Raw genomic sequence first — 23,432 nt, 5'->3', positions numbered from 1 at the left:
AATTTAGTGGTTGTTAGTGCATTCACAGAGTTATGTAACCATCAGCATTATCTAATTTTAGAACTTTTTCATTACCCTAAAAAGCAACCCCATAGCCATTAGCAGACACTCCACGTTTGTCCTCAGTCCCCTGGCCCTACATAGTCACTAATCTGCTTTCTGTCTCTACAGATTTGCCTATTCTGGGCATTTTATATAATATACACATAATATGTATTATATATTACAAGTTATATCATTCGTCACATATCGATGGAATCATACAATATGTGGTCTTTTAAAAAATGTGTTTTAAGTGTTTATTTATTTTTGAGGTAGTACAAGTGGGGCAGGGGCAGAGAGAGGGGGACAGAGGATATGAAGCGGGCTCTGCCACTGACAGCAGCAAGCCCAGTGTGGGGTTCGAACTCAGGAACTGTGAGATCGTGACCTAAGCTGAAGTTGGATGCTCAACCGACTGAGCCACCCAGATGCCCCAGTATATAGTCTTTTGTGACTGGCTCCTTTTACTTACCGTAAGTGATGTAATGCTTACAGTATTCCAAGTCGTTTCTAACATTTAATCCTCATAACAACTCTGATATAGTGACTGTTTTGTTATTATCCCCATTTAATGGATGAGGAAAGTGAGGCACAGAGAGGTTAAATGTCTCACTAAGGTCACATACAATAAGAGGATGGACTTTGGAGTCAGGCAGACTTCAAGTCCAAGCTCTATCACTTGCTTGCTGTGTGACATGTGGAATATTACTTAAACTCTCTCTGGTGTCTTTTTCTCATGCTAGTTAAAATGAAGATAACAGTGGGTGAGTCTTGGAAAATTAAATGCTATAAGGAAAGTGCTTAGTCCAAGGCCTCAGACTTAACAGGCATTCAGTTAATCATAGTGGTTATTAATAGGTAGAGTCAGGTAAACCCAGCTTACTTGGTGTGGTTGGCCTTACCTCCTCTAGCACTTAGTTGTACCTGAGACATCAGCTTTTTTCTTTTTTTAAAGATATAATTCACATACCCTGAAATTTATTCTTTTAAAGTATACAATTCAGTGTTTTTTTAGTATATTCATAAGGTTGTGCAACCATCATCACTATTTAATTCCAGAACATTTCCATCACCCTAAAAAGAAACTGTACCCATTAGCAGTCACTCCCCATTCTCTACTCCCCCTAGCTCCTGGCAACCACTAATCTACTTTGTGTCTCTGGATTTGTTTATTCTGGACATTCTGTATAAATGGAATCATACACTATGTGGCTTCTTGTATCTGAGTTTATTCACTTAGCATCATGTTTTCGGGGTTCATCTGTGTTGTATCGGTACGTCATTCTTCTTTATTCCTTTGTATGAATATACTACATTTTGTTTGTCCATCCATTGATGCATTGGGTTGCTTCCACTTTCCGTGGCTATTACGAATAATGCTACTGTGAACGTTAATGTACAAGTTTTTGTATAAACGTATATTTTCCATCTCTTGGGTGTACACCTAGGAGTGGAGCTTCTGGGTCCTATGGCAAGTTTATGTTTAACTTTAGGAGGACCTGCCAAACTGTCTTACAAAGTAGCTCTGCCATTTTACATTCTGACCAGCAGCGTGTGAGAGTTCCAGTTTCTCCACATCCTTGTCAAGACTTGTTCTTGTCTTTTATTTTAGTCATCCTAGAGGATATGAAGTGGTACCTCACTGTGGTTTTGATTTGAATTTCCCTATTAACTAACAGTGTTGAGCGTGAGATGCCAGCTTTTAGGTCAGCTCTTTTCTGCCCACCCCAGCTGCTGTGTTTCCTCCAGAAAGTGTCTCCTGGTTTCCTGCTCATCTTCTGCCTGGTGTTAGTGGTCATTCTGGCCTCTTGGAGGCTGACTGATACCTTCTTAGTCCCGGTGCTTTGGGGCAGATTTCCAGTGCCGGGCAGCTGTGTCTGGGATTAAAGGCACAGGTTCTCTCTGTGCACAGGTTGGTGTTACTCTTGAGGCTGCCACATCCGTTCTTAGGCTCACCAAACTGCTGGGACAAAGCCAGCCTCTCCCCTGGGGACCTCAGTGAGCAGGATCTGAAGTTCTTCAGCTGAAAACGGTCTCAACCATCCTTCTGCAACAAGACTGTTAGAACCCCTCACCCCCTCCTACCAGATTGGGGAGAGTCTGTATTGTATTCCTTTAAAATCTCCATAGGAAGAAATTCCACTGGCCCTCTTTACCACCAGCTAGTATTTTAGCAGCCTTCTGTGTTAGAAACATTCTTTGCTCTGACCCAACTCCCTCCTCCTCCTGCAGCGTGTGCCAGTTTCCTCTCATGCTTTTCTTTCTCAGAGGATGTGAGAGACAGCCACCCCCTAAGAGGGGCTTCGTCCTCTGGTCAGACAAAACCGGTTTGGCTGGAGAAGCGCTCACGTGAGGAAGTCCAGACCAAGCCAGGCCTCTCCGGGGGACTTTAAAGACTGAATGACCTTGTCACTTGGCTATTGCCTCGGCAGTCTGCTTTGAAAAAGAGACCTTCTGACAGGCTCCAGGTTGTGTGTTTATCCTGAGGCTGGGCCATTCCAAACGCATGTTTCAGAGTTTAGAGGTTGCCTCCAGCCAGCCTGGTGGGTGGTAATCAAATGCAGGTGGACACCATCTGGCTGGCCTGTCCTTCCCAGCCAACCAAGTGAGGGCTGGCCTGCCTACCACAGAGTTGGCCCAGAAAGCACCCTTCGTGCAGGCAGATGGTGGACATGTGCACGTGCGCACACGCACGCCCCAACGTGCATGTGTGTGTGCACAGCCTCCTTAGAGAGGTGGTGTTGCTTGGATGCATATGATTTCTCTCTGCATCGGAGAGTTCTCCCCATTGCGCAGCCTGAGGAACATGTTCTTTTTGTCTGTTTCTCAAGTTTTTGTGGTTAGAAATCATGTATTTTTCTTGGCCCAAGATGAAAGCCCTGGAATAATGGTCTAATACATTTTACAAAGCTGCTTCTAATTGGAGGCTTCTTGAAATCTTCCCTTTGGCCTAGTGACCCATCTTCTTTGGTGGAGTTTTAACTCTGAGTCAGTCTTGCCTTACCTCGGATTTTCACACTCCTCTCACGCTTGCAGCCGCAGGGAGGTGGCTTTCCTGGCCTCTGCTTGCTTAGCTATTCCCTCAGCCCCCCTGCATCAAATTGCCCCCAAACCTGACAGCTCATCGGGGGAAGAAAATAGCTCATACTGTGTCCTGCCGAACAACTTCTAGTCTGGGCTCTGAAATTCTAGGTGTGTACCCTCAAAATGGATTCTGTCTCCCACGTTGCAAACCATGGACACCTCCTTTAGATGTAATTAGGCACAAGCATGACAACTTTAAGGACGGATTCCTTTTCAGTCCTTTGGAGGATGTGGCTTCTCAGAGGTGATCTCCCTGGTGCAGCAAGTGCAGGACGGCTGAGCTCACCCAGGCACACAAGCAAGGTGTCTGAGGTTCGGAGACTTTGGACTCTCTTTTTGTCCAGTCTCCTGGCCTGGCCTCTTGAGGCTGATGAGGATGATGATGAAGGAAAGGTGCCACGCAGGATTCCAGGGTTGGACATCATCACCCTCCCTTCAGAATTCTTCCCGCGGACTGCCTGTTCCGGTAGCTTGTCTAGCAAGGAGGTGCTGGCTGTCATCTTAGTTTATGGTTTGTATTTGTCTGCTGAGGAGTTTACATGTGTATAATCATTGTGGCTCATGTTTGTACAAGATATAATTACTGGAAATTATATCATGAACATAGTTTAACTTTTAACCCTTCCCATGCTGGCAAGCCTCCTGAGCTCTCAGGAACTCTTCCCTGGACTCTTCCCTCACATAAGGGGGCATGCCACTCCCCAGCCAGGCCTTGCTATCACATCTACATTGTTTTCCTCTCTGGCAGAAGTCCATTTCAGGGGCTTCCCTGAAGACTTGGGGCCCCTGAGTGTTTCCTAGCCGTCAGAGGCAGGCATTCTTCCCTTGCCTCATCGTCACTGTGATGAGTGTGGCCACAGAGGCAGTAACTGTCATCACTCTTGGCCACCTGGGGATGAGAAGTGGGAGCAAACCATACTTCCCCTGTATTCTAGTGATTGACAGGTATACACAGGGTGCCAGTTTTCAGGAAGAGCATGTGCCGATCGATGAGTGCATGTGGCTTGCTGGGTTTCAGGAAGAATACAGGCCTTCCCAGTATTTGGAATCTGCCTGGGGATGTGTCCACAACTGCTGAGTTTGGAGACCAGCCAGCCCAGCTCAAAGATTGTATGTACCCTTGTGGGACAGAGTACAGATGAGAGTGGAGAAAGGATCTCATCCTCACAGAGCATACAGTAGGATTGTATCCTTAGCTAACTAAGTAGGTACTTAATAACAGTTCAAAGGAATAAGGAGTGTGAATAAGGAAGATTTTCAGTAATGGAGCCTTAATCACACAGAGGAATGTTCCAGAGCCACAAAATGTGGAACTCATAATTTAGAGTGCCACCAGGGGAATTTGATTGGCTGGGCCAAGGTCATACCCATGTACTGTGGCTGGCCGGAGGGCAAGACTAGTATTGTGGCTCCTTACAGGCTATTGAGGGAGAGTCTTCTGATTAAGGGGTTTGGATGCCGAGGCCACCAAAAATAGGGGAGAACTTTAATGAACTTTAAAAACAGTGTTTTCTTAAGGTAGTTGAACTAAAAACATTTGCTTTTTATTCCTTTCAGATTTACAGGAACAGACGGACCTAGTGGTTTTGGCTTTGAATTGACATTTCGTCTGAAGAGAGAAACAGGAGAGTCTGCCCCCCCAACATGGCCAGCAGAGCTAATGCAGGGCTTGGCCAGATATGTGTTCCAGTCAGGTAAGAGCCCCACGAGCTGGTGGGTGTGGGGGTTCTTTTGCCATAAACCTGGTTGGCTTTAAAGGGGAACTCATAGGTATATTTTGATAGCTGTGGAGTGACCTTTCCTGGGACTACCATACCCCATTTGTGCTATGAAGGTGGCTTGGAGTTTCCTGGGTGGGAAGCTACCTGGGTCAGGGAAGAGAAGGATATGCTGCTCTGACCTCCAGCAGCAAGTGGGAGTTCCTGCCACAGTTTTGTTTTGTTTTTTTTTAATTTTATTTAAATTCAAGTTAGTTAACATATAGTGTAATAGTGATTTCAGGAGTAGAATTTAGTGATTCATCACTTATATATAATACCCAGCGCTCATCCCAACAAGTGCCCTCCTTAACGCCGGTCACTCATTTAGTCCGTCACTCATTTAGCCCCCACCCCAACACCCCACTAGCAACCTCAGTTTGTTCTCTGTATTTAAGGGTCTCTTATGGTTTGCTTCCATGTTTTTATCTTATTTTTCCTTCCTTTCCCCTAAGTTCATCTGTCCTGTTTCTAAAATTCCACATATGAGTGGAATCGTATTATACTTATCTTTCTCTGACGGACTTATTTTGCTTAGCATAATACATTCTAGTTCTATCCACATTGCAAATGGCAAGCTTTCATTCCTTCTGATTATTGAGTAATACCCCATTGTGAATATATATACCACATCTTCTTTATCCATTTGTCAGTCGATGGACATTTAGGCTCTTTCCATAATTTGGCTATTGTTGATAATGCTGCTATAAACACTGGGGTGCATGTGCCCCTTCAAAACAGCATTTTTGTATCCTTTGGATAAATACCTAGTAGTGCAATTGCTGGGTCATAGTTTAGCTCTATTTTTAATTTTTTGAGGAACCTCCATACTGTTTTCCAGAGTGGCTGCACCAGTTTGCATTCCCACCAGCAGTGCAAAAGTGTTTCCCTTTTTCCACATCCTTGCCAACATCTGTTGTTTCCTGAGTTGTTAATTTTAGCCATTCTGACAGATGTGAGGTGGCATCTCATTGTGGTTTTGATTTGTATTTCCCTGATGATGGGTGATGTTGAGCATTTTTTCATGTGTCTATTAGCCATCTGGATGTCTTCTTTAGAAAAGTGTCTGTTCATGTCTTTTGCTCATTTCTTCACTGGATTCTTTGTTTTTTGGTTGTTGAGTTTGGTAAGTTTTTTATAGATTTTGGATACAAACGCTTTATCCAATATGTCATTTGCAAATATCTTCTCCCGTTCCATCGTTGCCTTTTAGTTTTATTGTTTCCTTCACTGTGCAGAAGCTTTTTATCTTGATGAGGTAGGTCCCAGTAGTTCATTTTTGCCTTTGTTTCCCTTGCCTCTGGAGACATGTCTAGTAAGAAGTTGTGGCAGCTAAGGTCAAAGAGGTTGCTCTCCTCTAGGATTTCGATGGTTTCCTGTCTTACATTTAGGTCTTTCATCATCTTGAGTTTATTTTTGTATATGGCATAAGAAAGTGGTCCAGGTTCATTCTGCAGCATGTCACTGTCCAGTTTTCCCAAGACCATTTGCCAAAGAGACGGTCTTTTTCCCACTGGATATTCTTTCCTGCTTTGTCAAAGATTGGTTCCTGCCACTATTCTAATACCCTGAGCCCTTGTTGCAGACTGCCAGCCATTCTTCTGATGCCCAGTGAGCCAGATTCCAACTCTGCATGGAACTGACTAGCTCTTTCTCTGTCTGTCCCATTTCCCATAATTAGCATGGTCCTTGCTCCATGCTGCCAGTGGCCTAGCCATCTCTATTTCTGGGGTTACAAGCTCATGTGTTAATCTTGGTTAAGGCTTGGATTAACAGTAGAGGGTGTGGCAGAGAGAGAGAATTGCCAAGAGTTTGCTCCCTCAGAGTGTAAAGGGGAAGCTGGAATCAGGCAGGACCTTGACAGTCAGAAAAATTTGATTCACATGATTCAAGTGGCTTCCAGGGGATGGTCCTGTGCTCCTACTGCCCCTCTGGAGACTGCTAACATGGTACCTGAAGTGGGGACATTGTGCTGGCACCTTGGTCTCCCGCTGTTAGCTCAGCTTGCCTATAGTCTTTCAGTGGGATGAAACGTTAGAGCAAAATTTAGTACCTTTTATGAAGGGTTTCTTATCATCTGAATGTTTCTGTGTGGCTAATTAATTGCTGAGAAACATTTCCCATATGACCTCAGATTTTGTTTCTTGGGTTTGGTAAGTAGCCTTCAGATGAAGGCCAAGACTTTTTTGTCCAACTCATTTGCTCTTTGGTTGCCATAAATGAGCAGCATCTAGGCCAGGGTCTCTCAAAGTGTGGTCCTTGGATCCCCTGCATCAGAAGCACCTAGAGAGCTTGTTACAAACACATATTCGTAGGCCCCAAGGAGACCTCTGACTCAGTCTTTTAGAGGTGATGTTCCCAGATGCTTCTGGTAGAGACTAAATTTGGAGAACCATAGATCTGGCAGCTTCTCTAATAAGTAGAGTGACTTTCCCCCCACAGCTTTAAGTACGTTATAAATTGGAGGTGCAATAGATCCTTTAGGTTGCACTCATCTGTCCTTGTTCCAGACCCCTGAGGTCAGTTGTTGGCAGGGTGACTGTCACATAATGGGACTGATCCTTAACTACTATCTACCATTGTGTGTCCTATAGGATAGTCCCCTTTGGGAGACTATAGGAGGCCCTTTCTAAGCAAGGGTTCCCAAACCCGCTGCTCATGAGATCCTCTGGGGAGTTTGTCCACACACGGATTCCCAGACCCCCTGCATGGCTGTGATTCAGTTGATTGATCAGAGATGAGACTGAGGCATCTGTTTCTTAATCAGCTTCCCAAGGGATTCTAATGCAGCTGGTCTGGGGATGATGTTTGGGTTCTAAAGGATGGTTGACCAGGAAGAAGTAACATTCACAGGGGAAGGGGGAGCGGACTGCTTGAAGCAGTGGACCATGTGATTTGGTACTATCCTAATGTGGTTTGCAGAATCTTTTAAATTGTGCCAGGAGGGGTGCCTGGGTGGCTCAGTCGGTTAAGCATCCAACTCTTGATTTTGGCTCAGGTCATGATCTCACAGTTTGTGAGATCAAGCCCCATGTTGGGCTCTGTGCTGACAGTGTGGAGCCAGCTTGGGATCTTTTCTCTCTCCCTCTCTGTCTGCCCCTTCTCTGCTCTCACTCTCTCTCTCAAAATAAATAAATTTAAAAAATAATAATAACAAAATAAAATTGTGCCAAGAGTCTATTGCCTGAACCCTTTGTGTCCTCCCTCTTTCCCTTCTTGGGATGCCTGAGGCTGACTCTAATACAGAACTGTCTTTGGAGGGGCACCTGGTTGGCTCAGTCTGTTGAACATCAGACTTCGGCTTGGGTGGTGATCTTACAGTTGGCAAGTTCGAGCCCTGCATTGGACTTGCTGCTGTCAGTGCAGAGCTCGCTTGGGATCCTCAGACCCCACTCTCTCTCAAAAATAAATAAACATTAGAAAAAAAACCTGCCTTTGGAAAAACAGACTTTTCTTGATGGGGAATTTGATCTGCTGTAGGAAAGAGGGCTCTAAAAACTAGGTCTTGCTTGTATAGACAGGTAATTCCCTGCCCACTGCTTAAGCCAGTGCATTTATGTTTGTTTCCATTTAATGTACCTGTTTGGGTAGATAGAGATCAGAGAAAGGTAAAAATGGGTATTATGAATCACTGTCAGGAGAAGTCAAGCAGATGAACTTCTGAAATAGTTCTCCTTTATAGTTCTGAAGTAATAGTGCAAGTAAGTGGAAAAGTAAGATTTAACCTGCAGTGGTTCATTTCACTCACACAGTAAACATCACTAGTGACCATTTTGAACCACTAATGTGATCATCGGTTAAGGCAGATCATCAACAGTTGCTTAAAACCATTGGATAAAAAATTGTTGGGGAGCAAGATATTCTCAGGGACTCAGAGAAACCCTCCACAGTTTACGTATTTGTTAGAGAGAAAAATACATTTACAATGACAAGATTTGGTTGGATCACCTTAACCAAATGCTAGAACATAGCAATACTAATAGTGAAATAAATTATTATTTATGTACCTTTTTATGTGTGACAGTGTGAAGTATAAAACATCAACGGTGGTGGGGGAGGTGCCTGGGTGACTCAGTAGGTTAAGCGTCTGACTTTGGCTCAAGTCATGATCTTGCAGTTCGTGAGTTTGAGCCCTGTTTTCATCTCTTTGCTCTCAGCACGGAGCCCATTTTGGATCCTCTGTCGCCTTCTCTCTCTGTCCCTCCCCCACTTGTGCTGTCTCTCTCTCAAAAATAAATAAACATTAAAAAATAATCATTAAAATATCAAGTGTGTAGCACTTTTCCAAAAATGTTTCACCTATGTTGAATCATGAGCAAACAGTCAGACAAATCTAGATGATAGGAATATTTTACAAGACAACTTTCTGGACCCTTCAAAAATGTCAATGCTATGCCAGATAATACAAGGGCAGGGGTCGGGGTCTATACTAGATTAAAGGACACATAACAGTTGTTTTTTTTTTTTTTTTTTTACTTAAAAAAATTTTTTTTTAACGTTTTATTTATTTTTGAGACAGGGAGAGACAGAGCATGAACAGGGGAGGGTCAGAGAGAGGGAGACACAGAATCTGAAACAGGCTCCAGGCTCTGAGCTGTCAGCACAGAGCCCGATGCAGGGCTCGAACTCACGGACCTCGAGATCATGACCTGAGCCGAAGTCGGCCACTTAACCAACTGAGCCACCCAGATGCCCCAGTTGTTTTTTTTTTAAATCTTTATTTATTTTTGAGAGATCGAGACAGAGTGTGAACAGGAGAGGAACAGAGAGAAGGAGACACAGAATCTAAAGGTTACGAGCTGTCAACACAGGTTCCAACACGAGGCTCGAACCCACGAACTGCAAGATCATGACCTGAGCCGAAGTCAGATGCTCAACCGACTGAGCCACCCAGGCGCCCTGACACATAACAGTTTAAATGAACTTTTCATTAAAATTTTTTTTAAAAAACAGGGGGTGTACCTGGGTAACTCAGTTGGTTAAACATCTCTGACTTGGGCTCAGGCTATGATCTCATGGTTCGTGAGTTCAAGCCCCTCGTTGGACTGTCTGCTGTCGGCGTGGAGCCTGCTTCAGGTCCTCTGCCTCCCTCTCTCTCTGCCCCTCCCCCACTCGTTCTGTCTCTCTTTCTCTCTCTCTCAAAAATAAACATTAAAAAAAATTTTTTTAATGCACTTTGATCCTTGATTAGACCCTGTATTGGGGGAAAAAAGGATATTTTTAGGTCCATTGGAAAAGTATAAATATAGGCTGTATATTAGATAAAAGTATCATACAACTGTGAAATTGCTTGGGTGTGATATAATGGTTATATGGGATAATGTGCTTGTTCTTAGGAGATAAAAGCTGAAGTACTTATGAATAAAATGACACAAATTCTACAACTTAAGTTTCAAATGATTAGGCGAAAAAATAGTGTGTGGAGAGAGAAGAGAAAGCAAATGTAGCAAAATATTAATGACCCTGGTGAATCTAGGTGAAGGGTATATGGGTGCTCACCGTACTGACCTAACTTTTCTATGTGACTGAAATTTTTTAAATAAAAAGTTGAGGCTGTTCCTTGAGTGTACTCTGGCTGGTGTATGTTCCACGGTCCCTTCTGGACCAGTGGCCCCTTTCATGGTGTCTTTAATGTGACTTCAGATCACTTCAGGCATTGCACAGCAGCAGCAGGATGACTACACTCCTAAAAGTGTGATACTTGATTTTCTGTTTTCCAGATTTTCTGTAATATGATAATACAACTTAAATAATAGCTAAAACAAGTCTAGCTGAAATTCTTTTTGGAACATGGCAGGGAATAATAAATTATTTAAATAATGGGAAAATGACTTTTAAAAGTATATGGTAACTGATATAAGATAGGAGACCGTGGCTATGTGCCTAAATGGTAAGGACAAGAGCTCACATTTAGTTGTGTGTTGCATGTGCCAGCCACGATTACAGATGCTCACTGAATATGTAGTGAAGCCCCATGAGTTAGGCACTGTTATACCAGCTTTACAGTTGCAGAGAGCAAGACAGTATGGAAAAGGGAAGTAGCATGTGCAAGATCACACATCTAGGAGATGCAAAGCAGGATTTGAACGCAGGCAGGTTAGTTCTTAATGCCATTCTCTTAACCATGAGGCTGTGTTTCCTGTGGCTCAGCTGCTGTCTGGGTCGCTGGATGTCTCAGGCTGGGCAATGAGATTGGAGACTGTGGATGAGTCCACTGGTTCACATGGCCTGTGAGCTCCATCATGTCTCACTCTATCACTCTGGAACATTTGAAAAAATAGAGCGAGCAGAAACCATTCATGGTATCACCAAAATCCTCTTAAATCCATCCTTCCACCCTTTAACTTTTCATTCATGAAAAAATGTATATAAAAATTACAGCTTGATGACTTTTCACAAACTGAACACACCCATATAACCAGCACCTAAATCAAGAAACAGGCTAGTTCTCCAAAAACCTACCTTGAGCCTCCTTTTAATCACCGTCCCTTGTTCTTTTCTTTTCTTTCCTTTTTTCCCCCCATTTCACTGCATAATACAAGTCCTGAGCGCCATATGCCTTAACTTGTTGGTACTAAGCTAAGGAGCTCCCATTTCCACTCCTCTGCTCCTAAACCAAGAGTACTGTTCGCCATCCTGTGTGTGACTGCCAGATCAAGGGGACAGCCTAGTATGACAGTTAAGAGCATGGCCCCTGGGCCCCTGATCCACTGCCTTCATTCTTGGCTTTGTCAGTTACTACCTCCTGACTTTGGGCAGTGTAACCCATTTACTCATCTGTAAAGGAGGGGTAATAATAGTAACTACACATGAAGTTATTGAGGGGATGAAATGAGCTAATACCTCTAAAGCGTTTAGAATGGTACCTGATATATATAGTAAGAACTATGTAAGTGTTAGCTGTAATATTAATAATATTGTAGTTATTATATATTTATTATATATAATATAAATATATATAAATTTATAATTGATATATAATTTATAATTACTATAAATATATAATATTATTAATATTTTTATTAAAAACTATATGGATGGAGAAGGTCGGTACCTTGATCTTTCTTTGCAATGACAATAAAGATGCCATTTGACAGCAAAACCCTGTTAGGAAGGAAGTGACTTGCTTGTCCCTGAATCAGATGCTTGTCTCAGCTGATATGATGATATTTGATGCCATTATCTTTCTGCCACAAAGAGAATCAATGATAGTGGTACAAATAAATTACCTTGTGTTCATCACATACAACGAGAAAACAAATTCAGTTTAACTCTGGCTCCTTGATTTATGTAGTTGACAGTACCTGTAAAATCTTATACAGATCAATTCATATTCTAAGTGCAATAGAGCCCATGCAGTTTAGTGAGGCCTTGTAGTAATTCCTTTTATTAGGTGAAGAATCTTTTATTTTATTTTTATGTTTTTTAAGTCTATTTATTTTGAGAAAGAGTGAGAGCACGCATGTGCACATGCCCAAGCGAGCACGAGCCAGGGAGGGGCAGAGAGAGAGGGAGAGAGAAAGAATCCCAAGCAGCTTCCCTACTGTTAGCGCCGAGGTGGAGCCCCACATGGGGCCCAAACTCATGAACCTGTCAGATCATGACCTGAGCCTAAATCAAGAGTCAAACACTTAACCGCTGAATGAGCCACCCAGGCTCCCTGAATCTTTTTAGTGTGAATAATTGCCCCTATTGTAACTGTTTTGTAAGACTGAGTTTAGACCTTTCAGGATTTCTCAGAGCCTTCTTTTGATGCTGCAGAGAACCTCCCTCGTAGTGAGTGGGCATTGCTCTGGCCCTGAGTGGTTACCCTCTACAAGGGTTACACATATGCTGTCATACAGAACACGTATTTTAGGTTTGATGTGTACACAGATATACCTACGTGTGTAACTAACAGTATAATTCTGCTTGATGGTTTTGCCTCACCTGTGCTGCCTACCTTAAACTCAGTGACTTTATATGGAGCACTCCACCCATTTGCATGTGAGAACATGCTGAGCAGCGTCATCAAGTAAGTGGAATGCTTAGACCTGCTTTTCCAGGTCTAAATAGCATCCACAGCCTTGGAAGTAGCATCAGGGCACTTGATAGGCAAGGGAAAGAGGGACAAAGCTCTAGGGAGTGTGGTGGTGGGTGGCAGGGCACACACCCAGTTGTGGGGCCGTGTGAGGCTGCCTCTGAAGCCAGCTCTGAAGAATGACTCAGAATGGTCCTGAAACTTAGCCGAAGGACGGTTGGTTGGTTTGCTCAGAGGTGGGAAGTTGAGCTGTAGAGAAAAGGAAGTAGAAATGAGAGAGGCCTGGGAAAGAATATCCAGAGAAGGTGAAGGATTCAAGCCGTAGGGGTGGGGCAGGTTAGTGTTTATTTTAGTCAGGTTGCTTCTAGCTATAAGAAAATGACAGGGGCACCTGGGTGGCTCAGTCTGTTGAGCGTCCGACTTCGGCTCAGGTCATGATCTCACAGCTCATGAGTTCGAGCCCCGTGTCGGGTTCTGTGCTGACAGTTCAGAGCCTGGAGCCTGCTTCGGATTCTGTGTGTGTGTGTGTGTGTCTCTCTCTCTCTGCCCCTAACCTACTCGCATTCTGTCTCTGTCTGTCTCAAAAATAAATAAACATTAAAAAAAATTTAAAAAAAGAAAATGACAGAAACCCAACTCAAACTACCTTAAACAATAACAGACTTTATGGCTCAGGAAAATGGGATGTCCAGGGTTTCAGGCATGGCTTGATCTATCTGTTCAAATCTATCTGTCCTCAAGGCTCTGATTCACGTATTGGTCTTGTACTATAGACTGACTCTCCCTACATTCCAGGAAAATTGAACACCACCAGTTAGTTCCTGGTTCTCTCAGTTTGTAGTCCCAGCAGGTAGGAGGCTTTTTTCTTCCAACATTCCTACATCAGTCTTGGGGAAGGACTCAGATTAGTTCTGCCCGGGCCATGTGACCACCCTGGTTGTTGGTGGTGGTTGAGATGGAGCACCAGAATTTATGTTTAAGCTTCTCCCCTCTCCTCACTTCCAACCGCATGGAGAAGGAAAGAAGTCTTCCAAAGCAAAGAGCAACTCCTGGAAGAAAAAGATTAGGTATAGTTCTGGGTAGGCAAAATCAGCGGCTCTCATGGGCCACAGGGATATCTGTTACCTAGTAATCTTGGTGTGCAGTTATGCTTGGAAGTCCAATCATTAGAGAGTGCATAGATTGAGCGGGTGCCTTTTGTTCTGCCTTGTTGTATCTGTTGGGATGGTTTTGACCACAGGTAATAGAACATCCTGAGTAAAATGGCCTAACAATAATGGCACTTGTCTTACAAGTCATCTAGAAGCGGGGCAGTTCCTGGGTTGGTTGTCCTTGTTCAGTGAAGTTGTTTAGGACCTGAGTTCCTTCTGACTTCCTGCTCTGCCTTACTCAGCACTTTGGCTTACCTTTTAAAACTGGTTCCTTCATAGTCCAAAGATGGCTACCATTATCTCTAGCATCCTGGAATCACATTTGACAGAGTCTATAAGCAGTAAAAGAGACACTTCTGCCCTGTGTCTCTTTTAAAGACCAAACAACTGCATAGAACTGCCCTCATTGATCTCCCCTTACATCTCCTTGGCTAGGGTTATGTCAGGAAGGTGCAATCGTGTTGGTTTACAAATCAGTATCCACCTCCTAGGGCTGGGATGGGCCCTGGTGCCCTGAGGGGCCAGCCAAGGAAAGGCAGAGGAAGAAAATTGGAGTTCTGTTAATAAGGAAGGGAATGGCTCCAGGGGGGCAAAACAGTATCTGCACTCCCACCCAAGGAGCCCTTTCCCGGCCTGGGGTCAGAGACCCTTGCATATTGATCAGGACACTCGGCCAGTACTAAAGTGTCAAGTGGAAAGAGAGTGTTCTAGTCACGAGGACAGGGGAGCTGTCGTTTCACCTGCTACAGGAGATTTAGAATCAAATCCAGCCTCTGGCATGAATCATTTGGTAAGTTCTGTAGTACATCCATCCATCCATCAGGAACTACCAGCAGACACTTCAGCTTCTTTCCTTCCCACTTTGCAGCCAGTTTCTCTTACTTCCCATTCCCTTTTAATTTTATGATCAGCTTATTCCTTCTTCTCAGATTGCCAGTGACTGCTCCCCTGCCCCCCACCCTCTGGGTTTCATTAGAGAGAAACCATTCCCCAACTCAGCAGGGCTTGATTTCCAAGCTGCGCTTCAGAATTCTGCTGGAGAGGCTGTCTGCTCCCTGTTCTGCCATTGGTGGGCCTTAACCACAGATTCCGAGGCAATTTCACTTGAGTTTTAGGAGAAACATGGCCCCCCAACCTTGTAACTGACACTGTGGAAATTCAAGTGCCTTCGCTTGCTGCTGTTTAATGACAACCTCATGACATGTGCTGAGTCTGCTCAATTTGTGATTCGGGCCCAAGCGGGGGGGACAGCGCAGCACAGTGGAGCATCCTGAGTTATCAGAGCCGGTAGCTGATTGAACTCTGTGGTATTGACAGACTAAGGCCAACAGAGACTTCTTTTTTTTTTTTAAATATTTCCTTTCCTTTTCCCATTTATAAAAGAAATATTTGCTCATTATGAAAACTGAAACGTAGAGATTTATGACCCAGAAAGTGAAAATCCTTCATAATTCATCTCCCTCCTGAGAAAATGTTGGTTATCCTGTTTCCAAATTTTCTTTTCAATGCATAGATCCATATAGAATAGTCATTATTTTATAAAAGTGGACCATACTTTTCATAGTGTTTTTCAGCTTGCTTGTTTTACTTTATCTTTGGACATCTTCCTATGTTAGTATGTTCTTTCTTTTAAAAAAAAATTTTTTTTAATGTTTATTTATTTTTGAGAGAGAGACAGACAGACAGAGCATGAGCAGGGGAGGGGCAGAGAGAGGAAGACACAGAATCTGAAGCAGGCTCCAGACCCTGAGTTGTCAGTACAGAGCCCTGATGGGGACTCTATCCCACGACCCTGAGGTCATGACCTGAGCTGAAACCAAGAGTCAGAGCTCAACCAATGGAGCCACCCAGCGCCCTACACTGTACTTTATTTAACTAGTCTCCCATTATTGGACATTTGGGTGATTTCCAATTTTTCCCTACCACAAACCTGCAGTGAGCACACATGTATGTGTGTCTTTATACTCTTGCCCAAGAATTTCTGTGGGATGAATTCCTAGAAGCATGATTGCTGGGTTAGGTGAAATGAACATTTTACATGTTAATAGCTGTGGAGATGAGTGGTTATATTATTAGAATAATACTGTTGTGATTGTGTAGTAAATGCTTTTGTTTTCAACAAACAACAGAATAGTTGTTATATAAAATTGTTTTTATAACGACAAAGTAGCCTCCTGAGTCCTTGAGAATTGGTCCCCTTTCTTAGGTTTTTGGCGTAAGAGAGATCGTTAATACATGTTAAATGGCATACATTTGGGGGTAGGAAGGGAATAGGCCCTTATACAGTGTCTCATATGGCTTATAGTTAGCACAGGAACACATCCATCATGCTTCGTGGCTCTGAAGTTGGAAGTGGTGAGGGACACAGCCTGCTGCCTGAAGTCAGAGAGACTTTTCCAGATATTGACAGCTGGTCAGGTTTTATATACAGAATCTCAATGAATTATGGCATTTTCTTGAGTTTTTGCCTTCTCCTACCTTTTCTAAGGTTAAAGTTATTCTTACAGTTCAGTCTTTTCCTGTTGAGGCCCCCCCTTTTTTTTTCACTTCCTTTTTTATAATTTAAAGTAAGCAAATAGAACAGTAGCTATTATGCACCAAGCTATCCTAGGCACTTGCATTCTCTTATTTAACCTCCTCAGTAGGTGGCCTGATGAGGAAGATATTAGTACTGCCACCACTTTTCAGATGGGAATATGGGCTCAGAGAAGTGGTGAGCCTTGCAGAATTTCCTGCACATGAGCGAGCCTCCAGGAACACCCTAACCAGCACTGGTTTGCATGCTGTAGCCTCTTGAGCCTCCAAGGATCCATTTTAAAGAAGAGAGGACTTGAAGGAAAGGAGCTGTTTTTTTGTCAGTTGTATATACTTTTTATTTATTTTTATTTTTTCAATGTTCGACTTTATTTTTGGGAGAGAGACAGAGTACAAGTGGGGGACGGCCAGATAGAGAGGGAGTCAGAGAATCCAAAGCAGGCTGTGAGCTGTCAGCACAGAGTCTGTCGCGGGGCTCAAACTCACAAACTGTGAAATCATGACCTGAGCCAAAGTCAGACGCTTAACTGACTGAGCCACCCAGGTGCCCCTCATCAGTTGTATTTTCTATTTAAGGCCTACTATATGCCAAGGACTGTACCAGATGCCAAGGAAGTTGTGTGGAACAGATAGTGTCCCTCCCCTTAGGCATTAGAGAGAGACACTGAAAACACAGGCACAGAAATATCTGATTCTATAAAGTCGATGGAAGGGAAAGATCAAGGTGCTTCAAAAGAATAAGATGGTGGACTCTTTTTTTTTTTATTTTTATTTTTAACGTTTATTTATTTTTGAGACAGAGAGAGACAGAGCATGAACGGGGGAGGGTCAGAGAGAGGGAGACACAGAATCTGAAACAGGCTCCAGGCTCTGAGCTGTCAGTACAGAGCCCGACGCGGGGCTCGAACTCACGGACCGTGAGATCATGACCTGAGCCGAAGTCGGCCGCTTAACCGACTGAGCCACCCAGGTGCCCCGGTGGACTCATTTTAAATTGTAGAGTCAAGCAAGGACACAATGAAGGCAAAAGGTGAGAAGAAGCATTCTTTGCAGAAGGAACACAGTATGTAGTCCCCGGAAGAGGGGAAGAGCTGGAGGCATATGAGGAGCTGAAGAAGGCTCCTGAGGCTGGAAGTAGGGGACGGGGCAGAGAGGGCTCAGGCAGAGCTGGAGGCTTAGCAGGCGTGGGGAAGTGCTGGACCTTGAGCTTGCAGGCGCTTAAAGTCTCATGAAGAGTCTGACTTTGATTCAAAGGGCAGTAGAAAGCATTTGAAAGAGGAAGGTGAAATGACTAGTCTGGGGATTGAAACCATCCTCCCCCTTTTTAAAAAATTAAGACGTGCTTGGATTCGACATATTGGAGACTTTCTGCCTGATTTTGAGAGTGGCTCTTCCCCAGAAGGTGCTACGGCCCTCTGCAGCACTTGGAGTCCCCGGGATTCCTTTCAGTGTTGCCCTGCTAATGCTTGGGGCCTTAACTTAGTATAATCCTGCCCCCCAGCCCCTCTCTTGTAAGGCCCTCCAGCCTAGGGAGGGGCCCCTCCTCTCTGTTGGGGTTGTAAGCAGCCTCTGCATACCTATGCCCAACCGCATACCGCAGGGATCTCTTTCCAGGTCCAGGAGGCAGATCAGGCTTTGCTTCCTCACCCCTGCTCTGCAGGTGAGTGAAGGAAGTCAGGAAGATTGAGTGAGGAGCTTAGAGCATGTCCCCAGGTGTGAGATGTTGCTAGGCAGCAGTTTAGCTCTCAGCAGCAGCTTACCTGGCATTCTTTCTAGAGGTCCCAAGTGGATGTGATCTTAATATCTTTGCCTCAAGTAAAGTTTTCTGAAAGGAGACGCTCCATCATTGCCAATGAGAGCTGTCAAGGTCTCTCGTTTCCTGGTTTGGATAAGCTGCCCATCGCCCCAGTCAGCTAACTGAAGCCAAATGGAACTGCCTGGTTATATTAATATCATTTTTCTTCCTCGTACTCTTTTTAATTTTCCTGACGTTTTCTTTCCCTCAGCCTGATTTATCCTCTTTTCTGGTTGCTATGGATCTGTACAATATTTTCCCTTTCATCTGTTAGTAATACCGACCAACTATAAGGCTAAACAATCCTTGACTTCTCTGCAGTTTCCCAAGATTTTAGATTAATAGTTGAAAGATACTCCACTGAGGGTGGGAGGAGCCAAACCCTCAGAAATGAGTGTATGCCCTAAAATTTAGGTGGTTTGCATGTAAATTTTAGTCTATCCAATAGTAAGTCTAGGTGTTTTTAGGGAAGATTCAAACTCCAGAAGCAGGGGTTGGCAAAGTACAACCTGCGGGCCAAAGCCTGATACCCACCTGTTTTTGTAAATAAAACTGGAACACATCCATGCCCATTACATACTACTTATGGCATATTTTGTGCTACAACAGCAGAGTTGAGTAGTTTATAACAGACATTATATGGCCCTCAAAGTGTAAAATATTTGATATCTGGCCTTTTACTGAATAAGTCTGCCAACCTCTGACTTCGTGTTTTCCACTTCTGAATAACTACCTACATGGAGGGGTGGCCATCTTTAAATCTCTATGATATATCCAGATGCCCTGTGAAATGAGTTACTTTAGCTGGGGTTTGTGCCCTGGCCCAGGATTGAAGGATCACAGTACCTAGAGGTTTGCTGGGGAGGGGTGAAGGCATGTCCTGCTGAGCTGCTGCAGGATCTGAGGCAAATTCCTTCAGCTTACATGGATCAGTATCTTACCTGGAGAACCGCATGAAATGCTTTGAGCTTCTTAATAGTAAGGGGTTATTTGAGGGGCTCCTGGCTGGCTCAGTCAGTAGAGCATATGACTCTTGATTTTGGGGGTTCATGTTGGGTATAGAGATCACTTAAAAATAAACTCTTTAAAAAAGGGGGGGGGTTGAAATGGCCTTTAAGCTAGATGATTCACCCTCAGGCTAGTTCTCTGATCTCTGGCCCCCTGTGGAGTGTTAATTTGTTGGCTCTAAGCAGAATGTGGCTCCTTTGTCTCTAGCACCTGCATTTCAGGGATGCTCCCTGCAGGGGGCGGTGCAAGCCTCGGGCAAGTAGAGCCCAGCAGCTGGAGAGTTAGGAGTAGACCCAGCACCTCTGCAGGAGGTGAGCCCTTTGGTTGGAATGAAATGGCTCATGATGGAATAGATGTTCAATGACGAGGGCTGGAGAATAGTGCAGATGGGAGCAGGAGCCCAGGAGGCAGGTTGCCAGCTTGACCTTGTGGGACTTGGGGGACCTGGGGTCAAAAGTGCACATTTCTAAGGGGTGCCTGGGTGGCTCAGTCCATTGAGTGTCCGACTTCGACTTAGGTCATGACTTGAGGTTCATGAGTTTGAGTCACGCATTGGGTTTGCAGCTGTTAGCACGGAGCCACTTTGGATCCTCTGTCCCCTTCTTTCTCTGCCCCTCCCCTGCTCATGCTATCTCTTTCTCAAAAGTGAATAGACATTTTTTTTTTTAAAGTACACATCTCTAAGACTTGGTTATTTTATCTATGGAATGAGGTAATATTAATGTCTACTTCCCAATATATTTAATACCCCTGGTACTATATCTGGAATAATAGATGGAAGCAATTAATATTATTTACATTGTTGTTTAAGAAGTATATTGCAGGAAAAAAAGGAAACAGGCTTAAAGAAAAAAAAAAAACCCATACAACACTGTATAGAGTCGGGTCCTAATCTTGTTAACAGTATATACATGTTCACGTGGATGACTGGAAGAGACACATGAAGATGTATCACAGAGGCCATTTTAGGATGACACAGTTATGAGTCATTGACATTTTCCTTTTGGGACCTTCCTGTCATTTTAGAATTTTCTGCACAGAGCATGGGTGTTATTATCAGAAAAGAAAAACCAAAAGGATAACCACAAGTGAATTTTTCAGAGAGCTGCCCAGAGGACAGGACAGTGAACCCTGAGAAGCGGCCCCAGGCCACTACCGTGCGGCAAGTCACCACCTCAGGGTGTGCCTTCTGGCGTGTTTACTGGAACAAGCTTTGAATACCATGCAGAGGTCTGCCAGTGCAAAGGATTCTGCTTTCTTGCTCAGTTTCTTCACAGTTCTCTCAGTGGGAAATAAATGGCTTCCCTAAGCCAGACACAGTTCTGCTCTGGCTCCCCTGGCATTGGGTCTCCATGGCCAGGCCTGACTTCTTTGCCTTACAGGGCAGATGTGGCAACAGACTTGTTTGATTTCTCTCCGGGACTCAGAGGCCAGGAGCCAGCCTGCTCCTCCCTGCAGAGTTCTGATGAGGTTCCAGCAGCATTTCTGACCCCTCACAGAGCCCCTTCTCCAGGAATATGACAATTGAAACTAGAACCAGAGGAGGAAAAGAGAAAGGACCTTGGGTACTTTTCAAGAGGGACTGCAGCAAGCCCAAGCAGCAGGTGGTGGTTTGCTGGCGTGTAGCAGGAGGCCTCCCAGACGGCAGTGGGTATTCTTCCTCTTCCTTGTCCTGCTTGAGCCTATGGAAGTTGTACCTAGGGGCCCTGATGCAGGGGAGGCATCTCTGGGACAGGCTGCAGCCCAGTGTCTAGGCCTTCCTGAGCCCCGGACCTACCTCTGATAGTCCCTCTGTGGGTTCAAAGATTTAGGCAGAACAGGACACTAATCGATTTCCTGAGCTGACTGAGCATGTCAGGGTCTCCACCCATATTGGTCAGCATGGTGATCTGAACACAGGAAGCCTTTGTCCTGTGCCTCTCTTCACTGGGCCACTCAGATCACACATGCATTATGTTCTGTCCTGGCTGATGCACTTTTATTCCCCCAAACAAAAATAATTTTATTGTTTGTCTGGTTTAAAAAGTGATGCTAAAAAAAATCCAAGCACTGTTTAAAACTTGAAAAAAGCCAGTCACAGAACAGTGGATAGGAGTGTATTTTTATTTTTATTTATTTTTTATTTTTTAAAAAATTTTTAATGTTTATTTATTATTGAGAGACACAGAGAGACAGAGCATGAGCATGGGAGGGGCAGAGAGAGGAGGAGGCACAGAATCTGAAGGAGGCTCCAGGCTCTGAGCTGTTAGTACAGAGCCCGATGCGGAGCTCGAACTCACAAACCCAATGAGATCATGACCTGAGCCGAAGTCAGACGCTGAACTGACTGAGCCACCCAGGCGCCCCTTTATTTTTTTTAAATAAGAAAAAATGCTAACATTAACAACTCAGGCAACAACAGGTGTTGGCGAGGATGCAGAAAAAGAGGATCTCTTTTGCCCTGCTGGTGGGAAGGCAAACTGGTGCAGCCACTCTGGAAAACAGTATGGAGGTTCCTCAAAAAGTTAAAAATAGAACTACCCTACGACCCAGCAATTGCACTACTGGGTATTTATCCAAGGGATACAGGTGTGTTGTTTCAAAGGGGCACATGCACCACAATGTTTATAGCAGCACTATCCACAATACCCAAAGTATGGAAAGAGCCCAAATGTCCATTGATGGATGAATGGATAAAGAAGATGTGGTATATATATACAATGGAGTATTACTCGGCAATCAAAAAGAATGAAATCTTGCCATTTGCAACTACATGGATGGAATTAGAAGGTATGCTAAGTGAAATGCATCAGTCAAAGAAAGACAGATATCATATGACTTCACTCATATGAGGACTTTAAGAGACAAAACAGATGAACATAAAGGAAGGGAAGCAAAAATAATATAAAAAACAGGGAGGGGGACAAAACATAAAAGACTCTTAAATATGGAGAACAAACAGCGAATTACTGGAGGGGTTGTGGGAGGGGGGATGGGCTAAATGGATAAGGGGCACTAAGGAATCTACTCCTGAAATCGTTGTTGCACTATATGCTAACTAACTTGGATGTAAATTTTAAAAATAAATTTTAAAAAATTAAAAATGATGAATTTGATTGCATATGCTTAAAATAAAATCTTGAAGAATGCATGCCAACATTAACAGTGGTTATATATGAGAAATGGGACTGATGGGAAAAGAGTTTTTTTTTTTTTTTTTTTACATTATACATAGGCCTGTTGTTTGAATTTTGTGTGATAAGCCTGTATTACTTAGTAATTTAAATAGGCATGTAATTGAAAATGAAAAATAAACATTATCTAGGGGCGCCTGGGTGGCTCAGTCAGTTAAGTGTCCTACTTCGGCTCAGGTCATGATCTCACGGTTCATGGGTTTGAGCCGCATTAGGCTCTGTGCTGGCAGCTCAGAGCCTGGGGGCCTGCCTCAGATTCTGTGTCTCCCTTTCTCTCTGCTCCCCCCCGCCCCTGCTTGCACTCTTGTCTCTCTCTCCCTCTCTCTCTCTCTCTGTCTCTCCTCTCGCAAAGATAAATAGTAAATGTTAAAAAAAACCCAAACATTATCTGGGGCTCCTGGGTGGCTTAGTTGGTTAACCATCGGACTTCTGTTCAGGTCATGATCTCGTGGTTTGTGGGTTTGAGCCCCACATTGGGCTCTGTGCTGACAGCTCAGAGCCTGGAGCCTGTTTCAGATTCTGTGTCTCCTTCTCTCTCTGCCCCTTCTTGACTCACGCTCTGTCTCTCTCACTCTCTCAAAAATAAACATGAAAAAAAATTATCTAAATTCTAGCCCCTAAGATAGCTACTCTTAGCATTTGGTTACCATCCTTCTAGACATGTCTCTACACAGAAAATAGAGTTTTACTAACTTAATGCTGTATGTGTTAGCATGCTTTCTTTACCCAGTGTCACATCATAGAAGTCTTTCTAGTTGAGTGAATAGAAATCAATGGCAGTGTTCATAATGGTTGTACAGCATTCCATTGTATGGTAGTGAAGGGAAAATGCATTGTTGTCCTCCACTGCTCTACTCACTTAGGTGA

At 43.9% G+C, this 23,432-nt stretch overlaps 1 protein-coding gene across 3 annotated transcripts in view; it reads left to right on the top strand.

Annotated features, from left to right (window-relative positions):
- The window catches only part of SUFU (SUFU negative regulator of hedgehog signaling), a 117,419-nt gene that overhangs the window by 31,604 nt on the left and 62,383 nt on the right, over positions 1-23,432 (top strand). For all 3 annotated transcript variants that reach the window (XM_030334603.2, XM_030334602.2, XM_030334604.1), the window contains exon 3: positions 4,684-4,820. In XM_030334603.2, coding sequence (XP_030190463.1) covers positions 4,684-4,820 — 137 coding nt within the window. The remainder of the gene's footprint in view (positions 1-4,683; positions 4,821-23,432) is intronic.

Source organism: Lynx canadensis, chromosome D2 (assembly GCF_007474595.2).
Source record: "Lynx canadensis isolate LIC74 chromosome D2, mLynCan4.pri.v2, whole genome shotgun sequence".
Lineage (NCBI taxonomy): Eukaryota > Metazoa > Chordata > Mammalia > Carnivora > Felidae > Lynx > Lynx canadensis.
This window is presented reverse-complemented; position numbering and strand designations above follow the sequence as displayed.